We start from the raw sequence: 21067 nt of genomic DNA, 5'->3' as shown, positions 1-21067 counted from the left end.
CAGCGGGGCTGGGGCGTGTCGCGTCAGAGAGAGAGAGAGAGAGAGAGAGGAGGGTGCAGCGGTGATAATTGAGCCATTTATCCTGAAAAAAAAAAAAAAAAAAATCACGCTGCGTTTTGTGTCTGCGCGCGCCACCTGCTGACGGCGCGGGGGCAGAGCAGGGCAGCGCGCGCGCTCCAACCAGAGCCACGTCAATTAGCCGATGACGTAGTTGAGCTCGCTGTCTTTCCGGGCGCGTTGATTGAAGTCACCTGGTGTCACAGGGAGCTCGCTGATAATAATTATTTAATAATCATTATTGAGATTAGAGGAAATCATTTTGTATAATTACTTGTAAGCTTATTATTATTTTCGATTTTTTGATCATTTTTATGTTAAATTCTTGTTCAGGCAACGTAATCTATCTATCTATCTATCTATCTATCTATCTATCTATCTATCTATCTATCTATCTATCTATCTATCTATCTATCTATCTACACATCTATAGGTGTTTTATATAGCCTATATATTAATATCTATCATTTTAAAAATACTGTAAGAATCCATCCATCCATCGTCTATATAACCGCTTTATCCTGTATTCAGGGTACCTTAAGAATGTCTTTACTATATCTTACGTGAATTTTATTTATTTATTTCCACTATTATGTTATGAGAAAATTGTGCAAGATTCATAACAATTACCTGCATGTTGAAGCTATGAAGGTCACATACTCCTGTGTTTGTTGATTCAACATACAAAATGAACACAAACGACTTTCAGTATCACTCTGTAATGTTTAATTGCTTTTTTTTTTCTCAAAATGACGTACCATACATGAGATACATTGTTTTATAAGCAAATATATATTATATTTTCAATTTGATAAAAAGGTTACAATCTGTACAATCATCTCATGTGTCTGCTGAATAGGAATCATTTTTACAGTCAAATCATGAATATATCATATACAATTGCAAAATGACCTCCATGATAAGGATTTCTAATTGGGTCACACTTGTCAAAGGTTGCACTGGTGCAAACAATTATTTATTTATTGGAAATACAGTGAAAGTGAGGACGTGAAGCTTGTAAGCAGAAATTAAAAACACATTACAAAAGCAGCAGTAGTAGAAATAACATGAGCTGGGATTGTTTAATGGATGATTTAGAAGATAAATGTTTGGCACATGCAGCTTTATTGCTAAAGATGATTTGCTGTTATAGTCCAGATTTAACACAGCTAATCTTGTACTTAGAGGTTTGACATTTCATTTCAGAGTGGAGGAACTTCTCTCACAGCACATTACCAGATCCATCTCTTCACTTGCACATTTGGCGTTTCGTTCCACGGCTGGAGGAGGAAATCCCCCCCAAAAAAAAGCCAAATATTCTCCGCTGAATAACGTTCTTGAGGAAGCAACACATGTTGCTCTCTTGCATAGCTTTGTGGACGACTGCGAACGTCTCCTGACATTTTACTTTAACAACACATCTATGTTCACGTTGTTTCCTCAAACTTGCCCAGGGTGTTTTCAGAGATCTGAGAGAAAATCTGAGGGAGATATGTGAAGGAAACATTAATCAATGGAGAGAAAGAAAAGTGTCATCTGAATTCATAAACCCTCAGCAGTGGTTGGTGATGGCACTGTGGTGAGCCTGAACGCAGCATCACACTGTGTCTGAGGAACGACGCTGTTCACTGGGAAGGAATGCACATTTCCTGCAGCTGCAAATAGTTGTGGAACAGAAAAGTCCATTCTTTGCATCTGAAACAGTATCATCAGCATTCACTCTTTCCTCTCAAATGGTGTCGTGTGAAAACACTCTGAGTCCTCGTGAAACACACACACACACACACACACACATGCACTCATGCAGGGAGGGGAGGTGAGGTGAGAAACCATGTCCTTCCCCTCTGTTCTGAGTGAACATGCGGGTCTGACTGGACCGGGTCTGGGAGTGTGGTTGTGGTGCGATGGTAGTGCAACGGGATGAAGAGATGCCAGAGTGTCAAAGAGGGATCTGTCGGAGAGAGAGAGCCGAGCGTGTGATTGGTTGGGCTCTCATGAGTCCGGGTGGATGGGGGGAGCCAAGCAGGAAGTGAGGAGGTCAAAGAGGTGCCACGTAATTCCCCGGAAAAGTCCCGAAAGCACGGGTCCGTTCTGACGTACCTGCGGAGAACAGAAACAAATGCATGTCGGAATATATTCTCATTCTACAAACAAATGCACAGTTGAATGTAAAGTCATAATTATATCTGCAATGTTGCAGGATGTCCACTAGGTGGGGTAATTTATCTGGTATTGGTCAGAATGAAACAACACGACTAAAAATTTATTTTTTATATGATTTTATGAAATAATTATGTCTTTCATGAACAGTAAAGCCTATAGATACACTGTAAAATCACATTCTTTTACCTCATCTTGATTAATGCCTTGTTAAGTTATTAGAAGATGCAAATTTAACAACGAAAAAGAAAAATGACTGTCCTTAACTGAAACCCCGTTGGTGTCCAACCAAGAGGTGACAAATTAAAGGACATAACATATTCTTTCCTTAATGATGAATAACTAAATTAATCTGTTCCTTACCTACAAACCAGCCATCATCACATTTCTCCATCACTTGCACAACGTCTCCCTCTCTGAGCTCCAACTCGTCTGAATTCTGTGGTTTGTAGTTGTAAACAGCTTTATATCTGAAAACAGGGATCAGTAAAACAAATGAGCCATGAAGTCACCAAAAGGCTGCAACAATGTGGCCAATCAAAGATGGAGGGTGGAGACGTACGGGTGGCGTTGCACCACCGCTGGATCAGGGTTGCTTGGCACTTGTGGAAGGGAGTTAGCGTGTGCGTTAGAGCGGGAGGCCTGGTCTGGTTTGGCGCCCTGGAAGAAATAGAAAGCTTGCGTCAGATGTGATGAAATAATAAAAACGTGAACAACATCCCCACCAGCAGCACCCGAGCGTGGACGTGCAGAGTCTTTCTCAGAGAGCAGACCTGTGAGGGCTCAGTGTATCTGGGAGACGGGTTCGCCGCGGCGGCTCCGGCTCTGTGTGCCGACGACTGAGCGGAGGGTGAAACGGCCCGAGCCGGGTGTGTCCCCGTCCAGTGGCTGTTCTGGTTGGCGGGTGAAGCCGTGATGGAGGGCCACCTACTGGTTTGGCTTTCGTTGGGTGTCTGGGTGGGGGAGCGTGACTGTGAAGCTGGGCTACCGTACGGTGCGGGTGAGGACGGCTTCAGCGGGGAGTGCTCGGGTTGGGGGCTGTGGCAGGCGGGGGTGAAGGGGGACAGCGGTGACCGCGGGCAGGGCGAGTGGAGCGGACGGCCTGGACTCAGGGGTGCAGGGGAGACGGGGGACAAGGGCCCCGCCGGGTAGTCGTCGGTGGAGAATTTGGTGCGGGGCATCTTGTTGACCTGGACGTAGGTGGCTGGGAAGATGCCGCTCCGGCTGGTCCCTGAGATCCTCCCCTCTAACCACATATCGTCAACACGCCTGGTTATATCGATCACTTCACCCTGAAGGAAACAGAAATATATATATATATATGAAACATAAAGCATGTTAATAATTGAGCTTAAAGGAGTTGGTAGATGGATTTTATTAGAGCGATCAGCTGTTTCTCCAGACTTCATGCTAAGCTAAGCTAACCAGCTTCCCATTAAGCATACAGACATCTCCTCATGTGACTCAGAAAGAATGTCAACCATACATTTTTCCGACTTGCATTAGAAATTCACGCGTTCCAATACTTCGATACTCACTTTCCGGAAAGAGAGTTCCACAGGTTGGTCAGCGTTGAAGTTAAACAGAGCCACAGCTTCCCCGTAGTCCAACACCTGCAGAGTGGGCGACCTTATAGGGGTCGGCTTCTCTGTCGGGAGCAGAATCTGTGGGGAAGAGGGGAAAGGGTTTAGACAACCATCACACAACAACAATGCAGAGAGACAGCTTCCCGAATGAGACGCATGAGGAAATTCACCTCCACATAAGATGTGGGGAAAATGCCAGCCCTCCCATGATGCTCTCCTTCAAACCAGTTGGCGTCTACCTGCCTGTGGATGTAAACAATGTCGCCTTTCTGCAGCATGAGCTCCCTGAAATATGGAAAAAAAAAGAATGAGACACAACAGGTTTAGACTTTATGACCCAGAGCTCTAAAAAACGGAAATGTATGATATCTATTATATCAGCACACGCTGTAACTCACTTGGGCGACTGAGCCTGGAAATTGAACTTGGCTCGCGCCGCTTTCATCTGGAAAAACAAATAAATCACTTAGTGTTTTAAGGAAGATTTGAACAGATGCTGTTATATGTGAACAACTCAGAATTCACTCAAATCACCAAAACAGAAAATTAAACCCTCATATGCAAAAGGTGTTTTTGGAAATATTTTCCACAAGAAAGTCATAAAAACGAACCTTTTTCTCCTCTTTCTTAGGCGGGAGCTCCATGGTTTCATTAGCAGGGGAGAGACGTTCTACTGTGGAACAAAGTGAAGGCACGGCGGTTTGAAACGTGCACCCTTTTGTTCGGCAATCCTCAACAGCATTTTAAAAAAAAGGCTCGTAGAAATGACCGGCTCCATTCTGGACTAACTTCCAGGTAAAAACAATAGCACCAAGCTAATCTGCAATCAGGTTCCACTTCCTATTTTTGTGAGCTTCGCCCATCGGGAAGCAAGCTTTCCATGCTCACGCCGGCCTCATCCGAAAGGCCAACTCAGGAAGAATCATGGGACCTTCGTGGTACATTAGATTAGTAAACGCCCACATCGAATATATGCTGCTTGATCAAATGAGTGGATTCAAGGAAGAGCAAGAACATAATCAACCTATTAACAGTGCTAAATATGATCAACTTATTAAAAGCATTATCAGAGAGCTACAGCATGGTTGTTGGAAAGAAATCACAATTTTAATGGAAGAAAAAGGGAAGAAAGTCCATGTTTACCGTATGTGTGAGGAGAGCTCAGTGATGTGCCAACGGAGTGATGGACGGGCTGCTTCGCTGCTGGTGAATTGCTGAAAAATGAGGCAAAAATATAAGCTTTTATGATGATATTACGGTGTCTCACAATCAGGATTAAAAACACGGATTCCTGCAGATCCAGAAGGCCGTGCAGACTCATGCTGCTCAATTATAAATCTGCTTTAGAGCAAGTTTGGAGCTTAAATTCTCTCCACGGCCACAAAATAACGTGATCAGAATCATGAGTAGCCGTTCCTGGGTTCAGAATTCACCCAAAAAACCCCAAAGCTTCCTATCTGGCTCTCAGTGAGCTCATTTGCATATTTCCAGACAGTGTTGTTTTGTATTCAACTATTTGCAGCTGGACTACATACCAGACTAGATAACAGGAAATGGTGTTTGGTTTAATTACACACAGTAACAGGCTCTTAAAGAAAATGAATCCCCTTTAATCCACCAAGCAAGAAAAAAGGTTAAACCGCCGTGAACTCAACTTAACAACGGTGAGAATCCTGCAGGAGGGAATTACGCACATGGAGAGAAACCTGGAATGCATGCGTGAAGTAACAAATGCTGCACTTAAACTCGTTAAAGTTCAACAGCTTCCTGACAGACGGTCACCTGACCGGCGAGGACAACAGGTACCCCGCGTAGTATTAACGGCCGTGCCGTCCAATCACGGCGCTGGGTTTCTTAGAGGGCGGGGCAGCGATCGGGGGCGGTTACTCCCACTTGATGAAGCAATGTCAGAGTGGATTAGGAGGCTGGGTGCTGGGCTCAGAGGAGGTCTGTTATGTGGCGATTGACCCCCCCGGCATTTCCATTAACCTGTCCTGCATGTGCCTCAATTACACAATACACACACTTATAAATAACATCACTCTAACACCTGCTAAACCTTCAATAACTCTATTTAGTTCACATTAAAACGGCTTTTCTGGACCTCTGAACTCCACTTGTTGCTGAACAAATTGCATCAAATTAACAGTAACATGAGCAGAAAACAGGAATGTGAAGAAACTCATAGTTCATAGTCTGAAAGACTTTATTATTACAAAAGCTGAGTATTTGAGAAAAACTAACCTACTAACACTTTTAGTTACATCACATTCCACACTGCTTTTCTTGGTAAAAGTTGCCACTGACCTGAAGTGTGCAGCAGCAGTCCTCGGAGCGGTTGCCGGCTCCCCGCCTCTGGCCTCCTGAAAGCAGAGGGGAAACGTGAAACTCAGTGTAGTCGCCCTGCAGCCGACTGCATCTCACAGCTCAGAGGAAATCTCACAACAACTCAGACAAAGTCGAGGTGCTGACCACTCCCAAAGGAGCAAGAAATCCCCTGGGTCCTATCCTCCTCGGGCTAAAACACACATCACCGCTCAACGATTCTGTCTGAGCTGCCCGGGATTTCAGTCAGATCACACAAGAATCAGGAATCCAAAACGCTCTTTTTTTGGGGGATTGCGTCCAAGTCGCTGTGGAAAACAAGCGTTGTGGGGAATGCAGAGGGAACATTATTATCAGGATTTAAAAGAAATGTATTGCAATCTTTTTTTTTGAGGGGGGATTTGGCAGTCAAATTTGCATTGGGGTGGAGGTGGGGTGGGGGGGCAACTTGCAGGCAGGTGATTAACATAGCAGATCAATCCAAGAGAAAGACAGGCAGGCGATTCCAGGGCTGTGATCCAGAGGAAAATCAACACACGTGGCTGAGAAGCGAGCAAGCAGGGAGGGTCTCACTGAGACTCACGGCCCTCATCCAGGGAGTCAGGGTGAGGGGGGGAGGGTGGGTGAGGATTTGGGCTAGATCTGAAGGGGGTGGGGGAGGAGGAGATGCTTTAGCAGAGAGAGTCAGGAGGGGGGCTCAGTACCTCACCCCGGCCTGGACGCTGCTTCTTCTGGGAAAGTCTCCTCTCCAGGCCCTGGATCTCCGAGTCCAGCTCAGCCTCAAACCGACTCAGCTCAGAGACCAGACTGGCCTGAGGCCCGAGTAGTGATTGTAAAGCATTATTCATGAGTTGTAAAGATGAAACCTCGACAGGGTGAATACAGGAAATGGAAATTCAGCTCACCTCGATTGAAGGGGACTTCGGTATCTCGGGTAGTTTCTTCGGGGAGACGTGAACCTGGAGGACAGGAGAAGAAAGAAGACATCATTGGACTTTCATAAAGCAAGCAGGATTGGTTGGTGTTTGGGGAAATAAAGATGCTGCCATGGTTGAATTAGCAGTTTAATCCAGTCGCTGGTCTACAGCACAAATATTTCACCAAATCTGACAGCATCTCATCATTCTTAGAAGGTTGAGACACATCTATGTGATCCAGAACAACTGAACACCTCCTACATGTGATGTGGTTTTGTTTATCTGGTCAGTTTGAATCTCAAAGGTTCCATATCTTCCATTCAGTGCAAGCATTACTTTAAAGGGCTCTGCTGGCGAGATCCACAGACTTTCTCCTCCATCATTTTTTTATTTTTTTAATAAAACCTTGGCCGAACGAGTCCCTGTGAACGCCAAGGCCTTCCCCTCATCCCTACAATCACAGACGTGCCATGTCGCTGTGAAGCAGCACGACACCTGATATGGTTTTGTAAAACGCCTTCCGGGGGGATAGAACATAGGGCCGCTGTCACAAAGAGGAAATGAAATAAAGTCTCCATGCTGTGAGCCATTAGACGCCACAAGAGGTTAACACCATAATACGTATCACAAGACACCTCGGCTCCCGTTTAAGGGGGGCGGGGGCAAAGATTCCTTCACAAGGCAACAATGTGCACCAGAGATCTGGGACATTGTTGCATGAATCAAACCTTGGAGACATCGCTCTGTAAACACAGTGACACGTACAAACCCTTACAGACAATACATCACATCACAGCCCCCAGAGGGGAATAAATGTGACAAAACACCTGGATCTATGGCTTTTCCTGTCTGAAAACGACTGAATGTTGGATCCTCTGAAGGGAGGAAGAAGCAGCAGGTAAACTTGCATGATAAGATGAGATGTGAGGCTGTGATCCTCACACACACACACACACACACACACACACATACTGGGAAAGCAGCTCAAGACTACACAAAGCATTCCAGCGGTTGCTGAGATGAATCCAGAGTTTTAAAGAATCACACAGGAGCGTTTTTCAGCTCGTTACCTGGCTGCGGTTCTCCGAGCTCCTTCCAGGTTCAAAGTCGAATATGCTCCTCGGTGCAGCGTGCTGCTTCCCCAGGTCTGACAGCTTATCTACATCCTCACTCCTGAAACATAACACCCGACACACACACACACACACACACACACACACACACACACACCACGGACAGCAGCTAAATCATGGCTTCATTGTGAGCGCCTGCAACAACAAATCCAAACTTGTCTCTCCCACACGTTTTCCCTCCGCCGCTCTCGGCCCTTTTTGGTTGGTATTCACATCAGACGTCACCTGCAGTGTTTATCTGATGGGAGGGAACTTTTTTTCATTCTAGCCTTTAGTTTAAACCCTATCAGTAAGTTTTTAATTCAAACTGAAATTTTCTGTTAGATGAAAAGATCGATACCACTATGTTTATACTTAATATGAGTTTAGCTCAGAGACAATTAGCTTAGCTTAGCATAAAACAACAAAAAACATCACAAATTAACATGTAAAATAGTGTTTAACCACAAGGTTTGACTGAAGATACTCTAAGAAGTTACAGCACAAAGGATCTTCCCAAAGCCTCGTACTGTTCCTTTAAGACTGACTGGGCCCTCCACATCAAACCAGTGTACACTCACCAGTCTGGGAGAGCTCCATGAGGTGTCAGTCTGAAGAGATTCTGGCCGGCTTCGTCCCTTTCTTCTGTGTCGGCAGATAAGTGGAGCCCTGCAGATCAGCGGATCGGAGCGGATCAGTGTTAAGTTAAAGAAAACGATTATGTAACCGGGCGGGAAAACAATGTGGATTCACTTACCTTCTGCTGACCACCGCTCCGAGTCCTCCAGCTCAGGTTCTGGTATAAAACAGAGAGACTTTTATTATTATTTGAACACTATTTTAAGCTACAATGTCATACTTGTGCATTTATTTTCCATGCGCTTATACTCCCATTACAATCAAGCTGGATTTGTCCAATAGTGAGACCTTCTCACACTTTAGATATTTTACTTATTTTACTAAAAGTAGTCATTTCACAGCGTAAAAAAACGATTTGAAATAAATCAATGTCTTCTTGTTTTAGAACCAAAATATGGGATACAAATTAAAAAATTCTCATTGTACAGAACTTCCCCTTGACAGTGTTATATATGTTCGATATAATTGATAATAATGATAATGCTTCTATTATGCAACGTGCTACAACAGCTAGATTTAGGGGGGCCGAGATAAGAAGCTGGATTATCGTCAGACTTATTAAGTGGAGACGACATGAGACTTTAGGGCTCTTTCATCACGTCTTATTTTTTGCCTCTTCCATAATCTGTTTGCTGGATCACCTCTGTAATACCTGACACGACAGAGAGGAATTCACACTGGTGTTGTGTTTGTGAGAGGAGGAGGAGGAGGAGGAGGAGGAGCATCCTTACCCTCTGGCTTCCTGTGAATCTGTCTGAACATGCTCTTGTACCAGTCTCTGGGCTTGTTCACACTCTGATAGAAGAGAAGGAGGAAGGTGTAGAAGGTGAAGAAATAAATACAGCGCCAGCATATGTTTGTTTAGAATATATGCAAAATACAATCATATAAAACATTTAAAATGATCAAACGGTGAATGCTATGACTTAGTCGTACTGATCTGGAGGCGATGGGCATCCCGGTTTCATCCACAGGACCGATTCCCGAGAACTTGATGAGCCTCTCCTCCCTGGTGGGCGTCCAGCAGCGCGGTAACGTGGCAGAGCCCTGGACGCCGTTGGACAGGCCGCCTGCGTTACCAAGACAACCATAAGAACCAAGTTCCCTCCCTTTTTTTTATGATTTGTACTTTAAAATCTCCAAAATAGCTGTATTCCATCTGTCTGCACGTATACATTTGAATCAGTTCATTTCGATTTCAAATAAAATAAACGTACCATGCATTTGTGAGGGGCCATAATAAGATCCGAAGCTGAGAGTTGTTGGTCCACTTCCATTCATTTCTGGCACCTTTAGAAGGGCAGAATTATACATGTAGTAATGTAACTGACAACGGCAGCAGTGTTGTAGTATTTTATCTGTGATGCATCATTTTTCCACAGGGAGGAGCACTTGTTTACTGAATTCCCTGCACTAGTCATATTGTTATTAGCAAAGCCTCCAGGAAATGATTGTGCATACCTTACACTCTGCAGACGGCAGCCCTGCGGAGCGAAAGGGGCTCAGAGGAGGCGTGGGGAGTCCGGGGGAGATGACCACCTCGTGGCTCAGCTCGGGGGAAGTTAGGATCAGCTGACCCGAGGACACCCCGGGCTCCCCGGAGAAGACGACCCGGGAGCCACTCGGATCGCCCACCACTTCCGCGTGTTGCTAAAAGGCAAAGGAAATATGGATGAAACAAACAAAACTAAAACAATGTGTGAACTTTGCTCCTGTCGTGTCCCCTCCCGCTGGCCCCGGGTAAACACCGCTCCCTACGGGAGGTCATGTGAACTTGTTAGCGGCCCAGCTATTCTCCAGAGAATAGCTGGCCCTCGGTGGGGGGGCCTCCGATGAAAAGGCCCCTAATTTATTTAAAGCAGGACCAGTGGGAAGCGGCGTTCCACCCACTTCATCATCTCTCTTGCCACAACTGCAGAAAGGCCTCATTCAAGGTGCAGAGTGGGGGCACTGAAACAGGAGAGGACCATTATGTGCCCATTAACTCCCTATTCACCGGGCCGGACTATTCTGCAGCCAAGGGGGGGGAGGAGCCGGGGCCGGAGAGGTTGGGAAGGGGCCGCTGATGTCAACCTCAAAGTCCAGCAGGGCTAGTGGTGGTCTCATGGTCTCCATGGCGATCATCCCATCTACGATGGCTGGGAACACGCCTCTGCCTTGTGGTAATTTTAGAACTGTTATCTGCAGCGAAGGCGTGTTGTGGTGACACCGGGCTGATTTGTGGGACATTCATGAATGGTTTTGTGCGTTTCAATGAGCTCAGGCAACACAATGGCAATTGTTAAAACATTTATCATCGTTTAATAGAAATTTTAAAAAGGCTTTACCTGAGACTGCATGTGATCTGTTGTGGTCCTTGTGTTGACAGATCAGGCATCAAACGTATCTGCAAAGACATGCAACATGTGACCATTTTTATGTGAAATTACACATGATTTTCCAGAGGCGTTGCAACATTCCTGCCAAGAATATCAAAAAAGGAATTGACTAGAAAATTCAAGACAAGGTATTTGTTTTATTGGCTTCTTTTATCAAAAATGCAGTCAAGGATTTTGTGTCATATTGTCATCAAACATGCGAAAATAATCCCAACTTAAACTTGTTTTCCAAATCTTGCACCCATTTCAACCCGTTAGTTGTTGGGGGGTTCCACCAAGTCTCCCTGTAATAAAATCCTGGCAGACTCGTCAGCTGTTCCATGATCCCACTCTACTACTTTTCCAAAGAGGGAAAGTCAGCGTCGCCCACTTTTTCCCATGTTACTGAGGAAAAACCCACCCAATAACAACGAGAGTGACTCGCATCCCTGCTTCACTCTTCCCAGTCATACAGTGCCGTAATCAGCTGGACTCGAGGGTCCTGGACGACGGAGAAGGTCGGCTACTGAAAGTGGAGACCGGCTCCCAATCAATTGCACCTCAGAAAAACAGATTAGGTCCTGCTGTTTCCACATCAAAGGCGTGGGCGAGGGGGGGGGGAGGCCATTTCCGCTCCTGCTACAAACCAGGCACCTCTCATACAGCGGCTAAATGGCCCATAATAGCATCGTCGGCATAGAAACCACGGCTACCGTACGGCCCTGCATCCACACAAACAACAGTGTTAACTTAAAGATATACAAACTATGGCTTTGTAGCAAGAAAGTGGACCAGGGGACTACTGGCCGAGAGCTGCACAACACAATCTTGCACTGATGACTTTTCCATGTGCAGCTGAGCATTAGGGTCTATAATCATTGTGGTAAATTCCAAGAAGACTACACTCTTCTGTGTCTCCGTGCACACGGGTGGGAGTCGACACACGAGCACACACGCTGATAGAATCAATGCTCCAGTTTCCAGACAACGATGTCACTATCTGAGTCAATAAACTGGCCTTACATAACGGGAGGGGGGGGATATGGGAACCAGAGGATTGTGTCTGGGACAATACCATTACTGCTCAGGCGTGACGGATGACCTATCATCACCCAAAGCAATCACGACCAGCAGATTATCCGTCTCACAATAGGCAGCGCTGCAAACAAGCTGCATTTACAAATAATGGCTTGAGTAATCTCATTTACAACGTGTTGGACATGCTGGGTCTTATTTACATCACATCTCGTCTCAGCAGGCTGCCATTCCTTTAAAAAGGCCCCAACACGCTGATGAACGACATGAGTAATTCATTGGCTTTTTATAAATAAGAGAACCAGACAGATTTTATATTTTAATCGTGAAGGGCAGACAAAGGTGCTCCTTTTTTTCCAGACAGCTGCCCTTTTCCGTACCCATTTCATAATGGACGTGGTTGACTGAAAAATATTAACATACATATTAATAAAATAGAATTAAAGGGGGACTCCAAAAATTAAGTGCAACCCCAAAAGAGACAGGAAAACAATTCTTATTATTTTCTTGCCTCTTGGTCCTTGACTGGATCCTACATTTCCCATAATGCATCTCAATAGCATCTCTTTTAATTTGACCATCCCTTCCTCCAAAATGCCAAAAACCTACAGTTTGTAGTCCTTTTGTAGCAAAACCAACAGCAATGACCCTGATGATGTCATCAGAGTCATTTTTTTATCTTTGGAAAGCTCTGTCCAGACCCATACAAGACATTAAACAACTGTTCTCACACACTAGGTAGTACTCCTCGGGTTGAGTCCAATAACATTCAAGTGTAAAATGGTGGAGTGACCCTTTAATTCACACTCCAATATGATATTAATGCCATTTATTGAAAGGGAGTGAAAGCAACACCGTGACATCAAGACTATCACTGAAATCCCTTTTTATTTCCCCGAGGGACTGAACTGTTCTCACGAAAATAAACTAGAATTCTGATTCACGTTAATATTATTAGAATTACAGACCAGATTATTTCAAAGATGACGTGGGAATCCCCTCCGCTCAGAGGCCCTTCTTCATTCTGATGAGTAAGCTTGTGTCATAACAACGTCTCATCTCTCCGGGGAAGTAAATCCAACAGAGAAATCCTGCGGCGGAGCACGCATTCCCCCTTACAGAGCTCCAAACACAATCCTACCTAATAAGGGAAAATCAGTGTTGATATCTAGCATGAAAATCCCGCTCCAGAAGTCCGGCTCTCCTCGGGTCTGCTCCGAACGCCCAGTACATTCTTACATAATTACCGAGACTCAGAACAGCGAAGGCAGCTTTCACATGGACACGGAGGGATTTTCAAACTGCCGGTGTGGGAAATGAATTTACTTTACAGCCCAGGTATTATCACCACGGACTCATAAAAGGCCCATGAGCCTCTCTGCTGAAGATGTATATTTCCAGCGTCTCATGATACACTCGAGGACATCCAAAAATGAAGAATCAGGGGATTTTAGCATGGAAATCTCTGCCTCTGTCCCCTAGGAAACCCATCCGGTCTCGAAGAAGCACCGGGCCAGATGTTAAACAGGAAACAGCCCCAAAACATCATCAAATCAAACATTTGTGTTGTGAAGCCCTTCTATCAAAAACAAGTAGCATGAGTAACGGGTTCTTTCCCTTCTCCTTTTACCCTTAAGGAAGGAGCAGGATGAGGAACCGGACTATTATCTGAAGCTGCTGAGCCAGAGCAGGCCGACTCAGCAGCTACAAGGTCAGTGAACTTCACCACACCCCTGATCCCTGTGAATAACAGTGGGAGGTTTCCACTCGCCCGGAATGGCAACACAGTAATGCAATTCCAGAAAAGAAAAACTTGAAAAATCGTTGTCATTCAGTTCCACAGCAACTTGCCGTGAGATCAGTATTCCTCAGCGCTCATTAGTCATCAAAAGTGAGCAACGTCCTCCTTCTTCCATAGAAGGATGCGACCTTTCTGAGAAAGACCCTGACCTTTGATGACCTCCTCCTCCTCCTCCTCCACACACAGAGCGTCTTGCATTGTACTCCCTAAGAACAAGCCTGTCAAGGTGACCACACATGCCCTAATGAAAGTATATTCGCGGTCGGAGGGAGAATCCCCCGTTCTCCGTAAATCATCGCCGACGGCGGGGAATGTGTCGCTAATGAGCGGCGGGAACAATGGCCGAATGTCCTGAGAGCTGAATGAAACAAATAAAACCGCCACTCGCGAGCCGACGTCCATTCAAACAGCACAAGTGTACTCTGCTTTTTCGCGTGCAGGGTTTAGCGAGGGGAAGTTAATCATTGACTCCGTGAGGTGGGAACCGCTGCACGTAGACGGATCCACGTGCTTCTCACATACATGACAGCACACAACATTTGCTCAAGGTTGGTCATTTTATTTGGGGGGGGGGGGCGAGCGCTGACTTGCATCACTTCGAGTGTGTTGTGTTTCCCTGCGGCCCAACACGTCGGATAACAAGGTCGTTAAAAAACCACAGTTGAAATCCTGCCTTGAAACGTGTCGAGAAGGTAATCACCAGCACATTTGCAGAATAAATAAAGTGGGCGATTTATTTCTGAGCACATTAAATGAGTCACTCGGCAGTTATGCGAGATGCTAGAGGTCCTGCGAGGTTGATCACGCTGCCCCCCCCCAGCAGATGTGCGGCCCATACAAGGTGCTGGTTTATGATATGCGGTTATTGGGGGATACAGACATTTATCAGAAGGGAGGTATTTCACCTCCTTGTATGGTGCTGCAGTCAGCCTGCGTGCTTCTTGTCAATGGAGAGGCCGATGCGTTTCCCAGGAGGAGCAACGGGGCAATAAATAACCCCCTCTCTCTCTCTCTCTCTCCTCCAGAAGCACCCAAAGTTTATCAGATTCACCCTCACAACAAACACACGTCCACCATTCAAGGTAAGTCCTTATTTGGGTGCGACTGAGGGACGTACACCGACAGAAATCTCACGCCTGTCATTTTGCATCTTCAGAGCTGAGTGCAGCTTGTGGATATGAGGACCGGCAGATGGACCCCCCCCCCCCCTCAGTAATATCACAAAGGGAATCAGAGTCGCTGGTGCAAATCAGCCTGACAGTGAGAGGAGTGGAGCCACCGCTGTGTTGATTGGAGGGTCACCATTTCAGGCCATTAGGCCGAACATTCTACAGCAAGATGAGGAAAATAAATCATCAGACTCTCTGGAGCTCAGAGGGCAGAACACACACACATACACACACACACACACCAGGTAGAACAACACACACATACACACACACATACACACACCAGGCAGAACAACACACACACACCAGGTAGAATACACACACACACACACACCAGGTAGAATACACACACACACACACCAGGTAGAATACACACACACCAGGGAGAACACACATATACACACCAGGCAGAACACACACACACACACACACACACATACACACACCAGGCAGAACAACACACACATACACACACACATACACACACCAGGCAGAACAACACACACACACCAGGTAGAATACACACACACACACACACCAGGTAGAACACACACATATACACACCAGGTAGAACACACACATGTACACACCAGGCAGAATACACACACATACACACCAGGGAGAACACACTTACACACACCAGGTAGAACACACACACACCAGGGAGAACACACACATACACACCAGGGAGAACACACACGCACACCAGGCAGAACACACACATATACACACCAGGGAGAACACACTTACACACACCAGGCAGAACAACACACACATACACACCAGGGAGAACACACTTACACACACCAGGTAGAATACACATATACACACCAGGCAGAACACACACATATACACACCAGGTAGAATACACATATACACACCAGGTAGAACACACACACACACACACCAGGTAGAACACACACACACACACCAGGTAGAATACACACACACCAGGGAGAACACACACATACACACCAGGGAGAACACACACGCACACCAGGCAGAACACACACATATACACACCAGGGAGAACACACTTACACACACCAGGCAGAACAACACACACATACACACCAGGGAGAACACACTTACACACACCAGGTAGAATACACATATACACACCAGGCAGAACACACACATATACACACCAGGTAGAATACACATATACACACCAGGTAGAACACACACACACCAGGTAGAACACACACACACACACACACACCAGGTAGAATACACATATACACACCAGGTAGAACACACACACACACACCAGGTAGAACACACATATACACACCAGGTAGAACACACACACACACACCAGGTACAACACACATATACACACCAGGTAGAATACACACATATACACAACAGGTAGAACACACATATACAAACCAGACAGAACACACACATATACACACCAGGCAGAACACACACATATACACACCAGGCAGAACACACACATATACACAACAGGTAGAACACACACATATACACACCAGGCAGAACACACACATATACACACCAGGCAGAACACACACATATACACAACAGGTAGAACACACACATATACACACCAGGCAGAACACACACATATACACACCAGGCAGAACACACACACACACACACAACAGGTAGAACACACATATACACACCAGGCAGAACACACACATATACACACCAGGCAGAACACACACATATACACACACCAGGCAAAACACACACATATACACACCAGGGAGAACACACACATACACCAGGTAGAACACACACATACACACCAGGTAGAACACACACATACACACCAGGCAGAACACACATATACACACACCAGGCAGAACACACACACATATACACACCAGGCAGAGCGATGAAGGATGACATGTTGGGAAACACTGTCTGTCTGTCTGTCTCCCCCCCCAGTAAACTCCCCACAGGTTTCAACATCAACACTACACCCATCACATGGTGGTCAACGTGTTTCCAGGTGCTAACAATGTAGTCAGGTCTGCAGCTCTAATCCAGCCCTGAGCAGTCAGACAGGTTACTCAAGCTTAAAAGAAAGAAAGAAAGAAAAAAAAGAAAGAAGAGAAAAAAGGACGCACAAGTTTCGACAGCCTCCATGTTTAGGATCACTCCCTAGTGATTTCAAATCCCGTGGGAAAACAAGTGTACTCACCTTAAACATGAACCCACACCCTGTCTGTCTGCAGATCAGTGTAAACGCTGCTCTCTCTCTCTCTCTCTCTCTCTCTCTCTCTCTCTCTCTCTCTCTCTCTCTCTCTCATGAGACTAACCAGGACACACAATCTCTCTCTCTCTCTCTCTCTCACTCCCAGCCTCGCTCTGCCTGCCTCCACGGAGGACTTCCCGGTTGACAGGCATCGCCATAGCAACCCATTTCGGCCCCCCGTTCAAAAAGGCACCCTCTGCTCTTAGCTTGTCAGTTTGAGGGGGGGGGACCTCCTTGGTGGAAGCAGCCCCCATTGTTGTGACGAGGTGATATTTCACCGGCGGGGTTAACCAAAGGGGAATGCAAATAGTTCATCACCTCTGTCCAGACACTGCCCAGTGACTCCATGACACCCCTCCTAACTTTATCTCCCCATGCCCCCCCCCCCCCTGCTTTTGTGTGTGTGTGTGTGTGTGTTTGTGTGTGTTTTATGTATGTGTGTATATGTGTGTGTGTGTGTGTGTGTGAGTGCAAAGGCCAGATCTCTGGAATGAAGGGAGAATAGGAGCTCTTGTTCCAGTGGAAGTGTATCAGCGTCACTAGTCTACACACCATCCACCACTGACAGCACAAGTCCTGTTGACTTCTCCTCCCATGATCTCACGCACGCACACACACACACACACACACACACACACACACACACACACAGTCATGTTTTCATCAATTTGGGGCGGTACCCGTCTAATCCGAACCCTTTTACCCAACATTACCCCAAGATCCACCTGTTGCTCCTCCTCAGTCCAAACATGGTCACTTCTGTTCACTGGTTGCAAAAGAATTCCAAGATGGCGACAGCCCAAAAATACCGAGCTCAAGCCGTAGTCCACAAACCAATGTGTGACATCACGATGACTACATCCATGTCTTATATACAAGTCCTTTATAACCTTAAACCAAGTCGTCACCCTAAAATGTAATCATTTGGATTATGGGGACGTGTCCTCATTGTGTCCCCCAAAATGCAGAGTCCCCACATGACAGGTAAAACATAACGCTCTCACACACACACACGTATGGATGTCAAGGTTGAAGGGTATAACCCGGAAATGATTCAAATGAGTAGATGTGGCACTGTCGTTCAAAACCACGGAGCCTGAAACAGCCGAGGAGGAATGAAGCTCTCAATTCTTGCCCAAATAAAACCAGGATTTCCAGTTTGCCTGCAGTTCCCGCCAAAGAAGACAAACTGTGCAAAGCCTGAAATCCGTCGTGCTGACAGGCGTGTTTTGGCACCGAGTCTGCAGCAGGTAGAGATCCAGTCACCTGCTAACCAACGCAATCAGCTTTCATGCTCATATGCACTTTGGCTTAGAGCAATAAATGTGTGTGTGTGTGTGTGTGTGTGTGTGTGTGTGTGTGTGTGTGTGTGTGTGTGTGCGTGTGTGTGTGTGTGTGTGTCTGGGTCCAGTTCCAACATGAAACTGAAGGACTCAGCTCCTTTTTTAATAATTCACTGGTTCTGGCTCGAGTGAGATATCACATTTAACCGAGCCTGTCCTCCTAACAAGGGTTTGTTTTGTTTTATTTGCAAAACGGTTGAGCCGCTGAACCCGAAGGCAGAAGCTTGGCAGCGGAAGGCTTCAGGTGGACCCTCCCCCTCCCCCCCCTCGTAATCCCGCGTCCCCGGGCCGGAGCAGACTTTCACCCCGCTGTGAGCACATCCGACACCCTGTCACTCTGCAGCCCAACGAGATAATCACGCAAGAGGCCGATTGCAGCTTCGGCTGTGGGGTTTTGCCGTCACCTCTCGCCACACTGGATCCTTGTTCACTTTGTCTCGTCGCAAAAAAACAAACACAAGACTTCAGCAATTACAAGAGAAACGCTGTCAGAACAGGAAGACAGATAGAGAGGCCTGGACTCCTGAAGACCTTTTCACCTGACAGCCGAAGATTCCAATGAATGACATAAACCTGTTATATAATCAGAGACTACATCACTTCATGACTACAGACTTTAGTTTTTTTCCCCCTATCTCTACATGAGGAAACAAGAGACAGCAAGTCTGTAAAAGAAACAGATAGTTATCATCAAATGAAGATGTAACTGGAGGAGGATGAGTCAACGAGTAGACAAGCATCGCCGTAACCACGGAGGCCAGATAAGGAGGTCTGGACATCAGACTGAACACTCTGGGAGCAACACACACGAGTCCTGGTTTATTTCAGCGGTAAACAACATTTTTCATGCATTTCTCAGAGTCACACTGTTGGCAGAAGACGACAAACAACCTCCGGTTTAGTCATGAATCTACATGGGACCTGCTGCTCTCAGTGCATCGGTTTGGTTGGATGAGTAACTTTCTCACGGGAGAAATATTCACACACTAAAAATGTTAAACGGCAGACGTCTGATGACCAACCCTCAGACAGTAAAAGCATCTGCTGCAGTAAAATCCTCTCAGCCGCCCTTTTTTCCATATAAATGCCCAACTGTTTCTCAACAACGTTCTCAGAAAAATACAAATGCAGAACAAGATGCTAACAGAGTAAAGTGATGAAGGGAAAAAACAAACAATGATGCTCCAATCTGAGTCTAGAGGCAGCTTCCTTTCAAATCAACCTGTCAAAGTCAAACGTTCAAACAGAAGCTACCATTCAGTCACATTGACTCGGGGTCCGACTAAGCCCTGAAGAAGTAGTACGGTACTTACAGGCGAGTGCAGGCTGAGCAGTGAGGTCTCCTCAGTGCAGGGCAGGGAAAGGAAGTGAATGAACAAAAAAATAAAAAAAGGGAGGAGGGAACCGGCGCTGACTCTTCTCTCCCTCTCCCTCCCTCTTTTCTCCTCTTCTTCTCGGGCCAACAGGGTGTCTTTTATCTTTGGTGAATGATTCAGCGTGGGTCTGAATGTTTGACCGAGTGTCCGTAGGCGTGTGTATGTGTGTGTGTGGATTGTGTTTGCATGTGTGTGTGTGTGTGAGCATGCACTTTAAAGCTCATCAGGGAGACGGCACTCAGTAATAGTTTCCATCCACAGCTGGAAATAATAGAGATTCCCATTCAGGCACAGGCGCAGTGGCACCGCCCGCCTGTGTTTTTTTTTTTTTTACATGCAAAGGGAAGAGGAGGCGATTTCCAGAGCCACCTCAGTCACACACAAGAGAGAGAGGGCTCTCTATGAGATCCAGGTTGCTCTACTATCGCTCACAAGATCCGGGTTTACATTCAGGAAAAGTGAATTTCTTACAACATGTGTGGAGGGATCGCACACAAACACTTGAGGGGCCTCAGTGTTTCCACGTCCTGTTCCAGCACCCAGAACCTAGCCTTCCCAAAGCAAAGCCAAGAGAAGCAGTGCTTTTCCTATTTAAGTCCACAGTGTCGGCAGCAGATTGGCTGTTTGTTCTGCAGATGAAGAGCGAGTGTAAAGCTTCTGTTAAGCTTATCTGTTTGACCCCCCCCCCCTTGCTGGTTTCCTTCGCTCCGAGTCCAGGAGCAGAAGTCTCAGCTCTGCCATCCAAGATAAATATTTAACAGGCTGGCTGCGAGATCGACGAACAAAGGTCACACCTCTCGTCTTTGTCTGGAAGTCCATCTTCACGTTGGACCCGGGGGACGAGCACGTCGGCTTCTTTATGCGTTTAATCACAGTCCAGATGAGGAGCGAGCTGAAAAAGACTTAAGAAGGAACAATTAGTAGTTGTCTGATAATGTATCTGTAAGGTTACTTAATGCA

General features: G+C 46.1%; 1 protein-coding gene across 8 annotated transcripts; it reads right to left on the bottom strand.

The window, feature by feature from the left end:
- Nucleotides 1–755: 755 nt before the first annotated feature.
- On the bottom strand, nt 756–20133 carry sorbs3 (sorbin and SH3 domain containing 3). Of its 8 annotated transcripts, none has more exons than XM_084025015.1 (21): nt 20045–20133; nt 11124–11182; nt 10258–10446; nt 10014–10086; nt 9733–9866; nt 9528–9591; nt 8915–8953; nt 8739–8826; nt 8116–8218; nt 7034–7087; nt 6833–6940; nt 6111–6166; nt 4947–5017; nt 4415–4476; nt 4202–4248; nt 3974–4088; nt 3756–3881; nt 2991–3509; nt 2780–2877; nt 2581–2687; nt 756–1538 (listed from the first exon to the last, which is right to left on the bottom strand). In XM_084025015.1, the coding sequence occupies exons 2-21, from the start codon at nt 11133–11135 to the stop codon at nt 1519–1521; spliced, it is 2085 nt and encodes a 694-aa protein (XP_083881141.1). In that variant the 5' UTR covers nt 11136–11182; nt 20045–20133; the 3' UTR covers nt 756–1518. The 8 variants fall into 8 exon arrangements, with proteins under 8 accessions (XP_083881141.1, XP_083881144.1, XP_083881137.1 ...); XM_084025018.1 differs by having other exon boundaries at nt 756–2157; nt 3408–3509; nt 20045–20131; XM_084025011.1 differs by having other exon boundaries at nt 757–2157; nt 20045–20130.
- Nucleotides 20134–21067: the final 934 nt, after the last annotated feature.

This window comes from Eutrigla gurnardus (assembly GCF_963514095.1).
Source record: "Eutrigla gurnardus genome assembly, chromosome: 13".
NCBI lineage: Eukaryota > Metazoa > Chordata > Actinopteri > Perciformes > Triglidae > Eutrigla > Eutrigla gurnardus.
The sequence above is the reverse complement of the archived record's forward strand: the minus strand, read 5'-3'. Positions and strand labels throughout refer to the sequence as shown.

Bases quoted from the DNA above. Each gene is read 5' to 3' on its own strand.
- sorbs3 (XM_084025011.1), bottom strand. The intron at 3,882-3,973 runs GTGAATTTCCTC...TCTTCCCCACAG, and splicing joins TCCCCACATCTTATGTGGAG to ATTCTGCTCCCGACAGAGAA. The intron at 2,878-2,990 runs GTCTGCTCTCTG...TATTTCTTCCAG, and splicing joins GATACACTGAGCCCTCACAG to GGCGCCAAACCAGACCAGGC.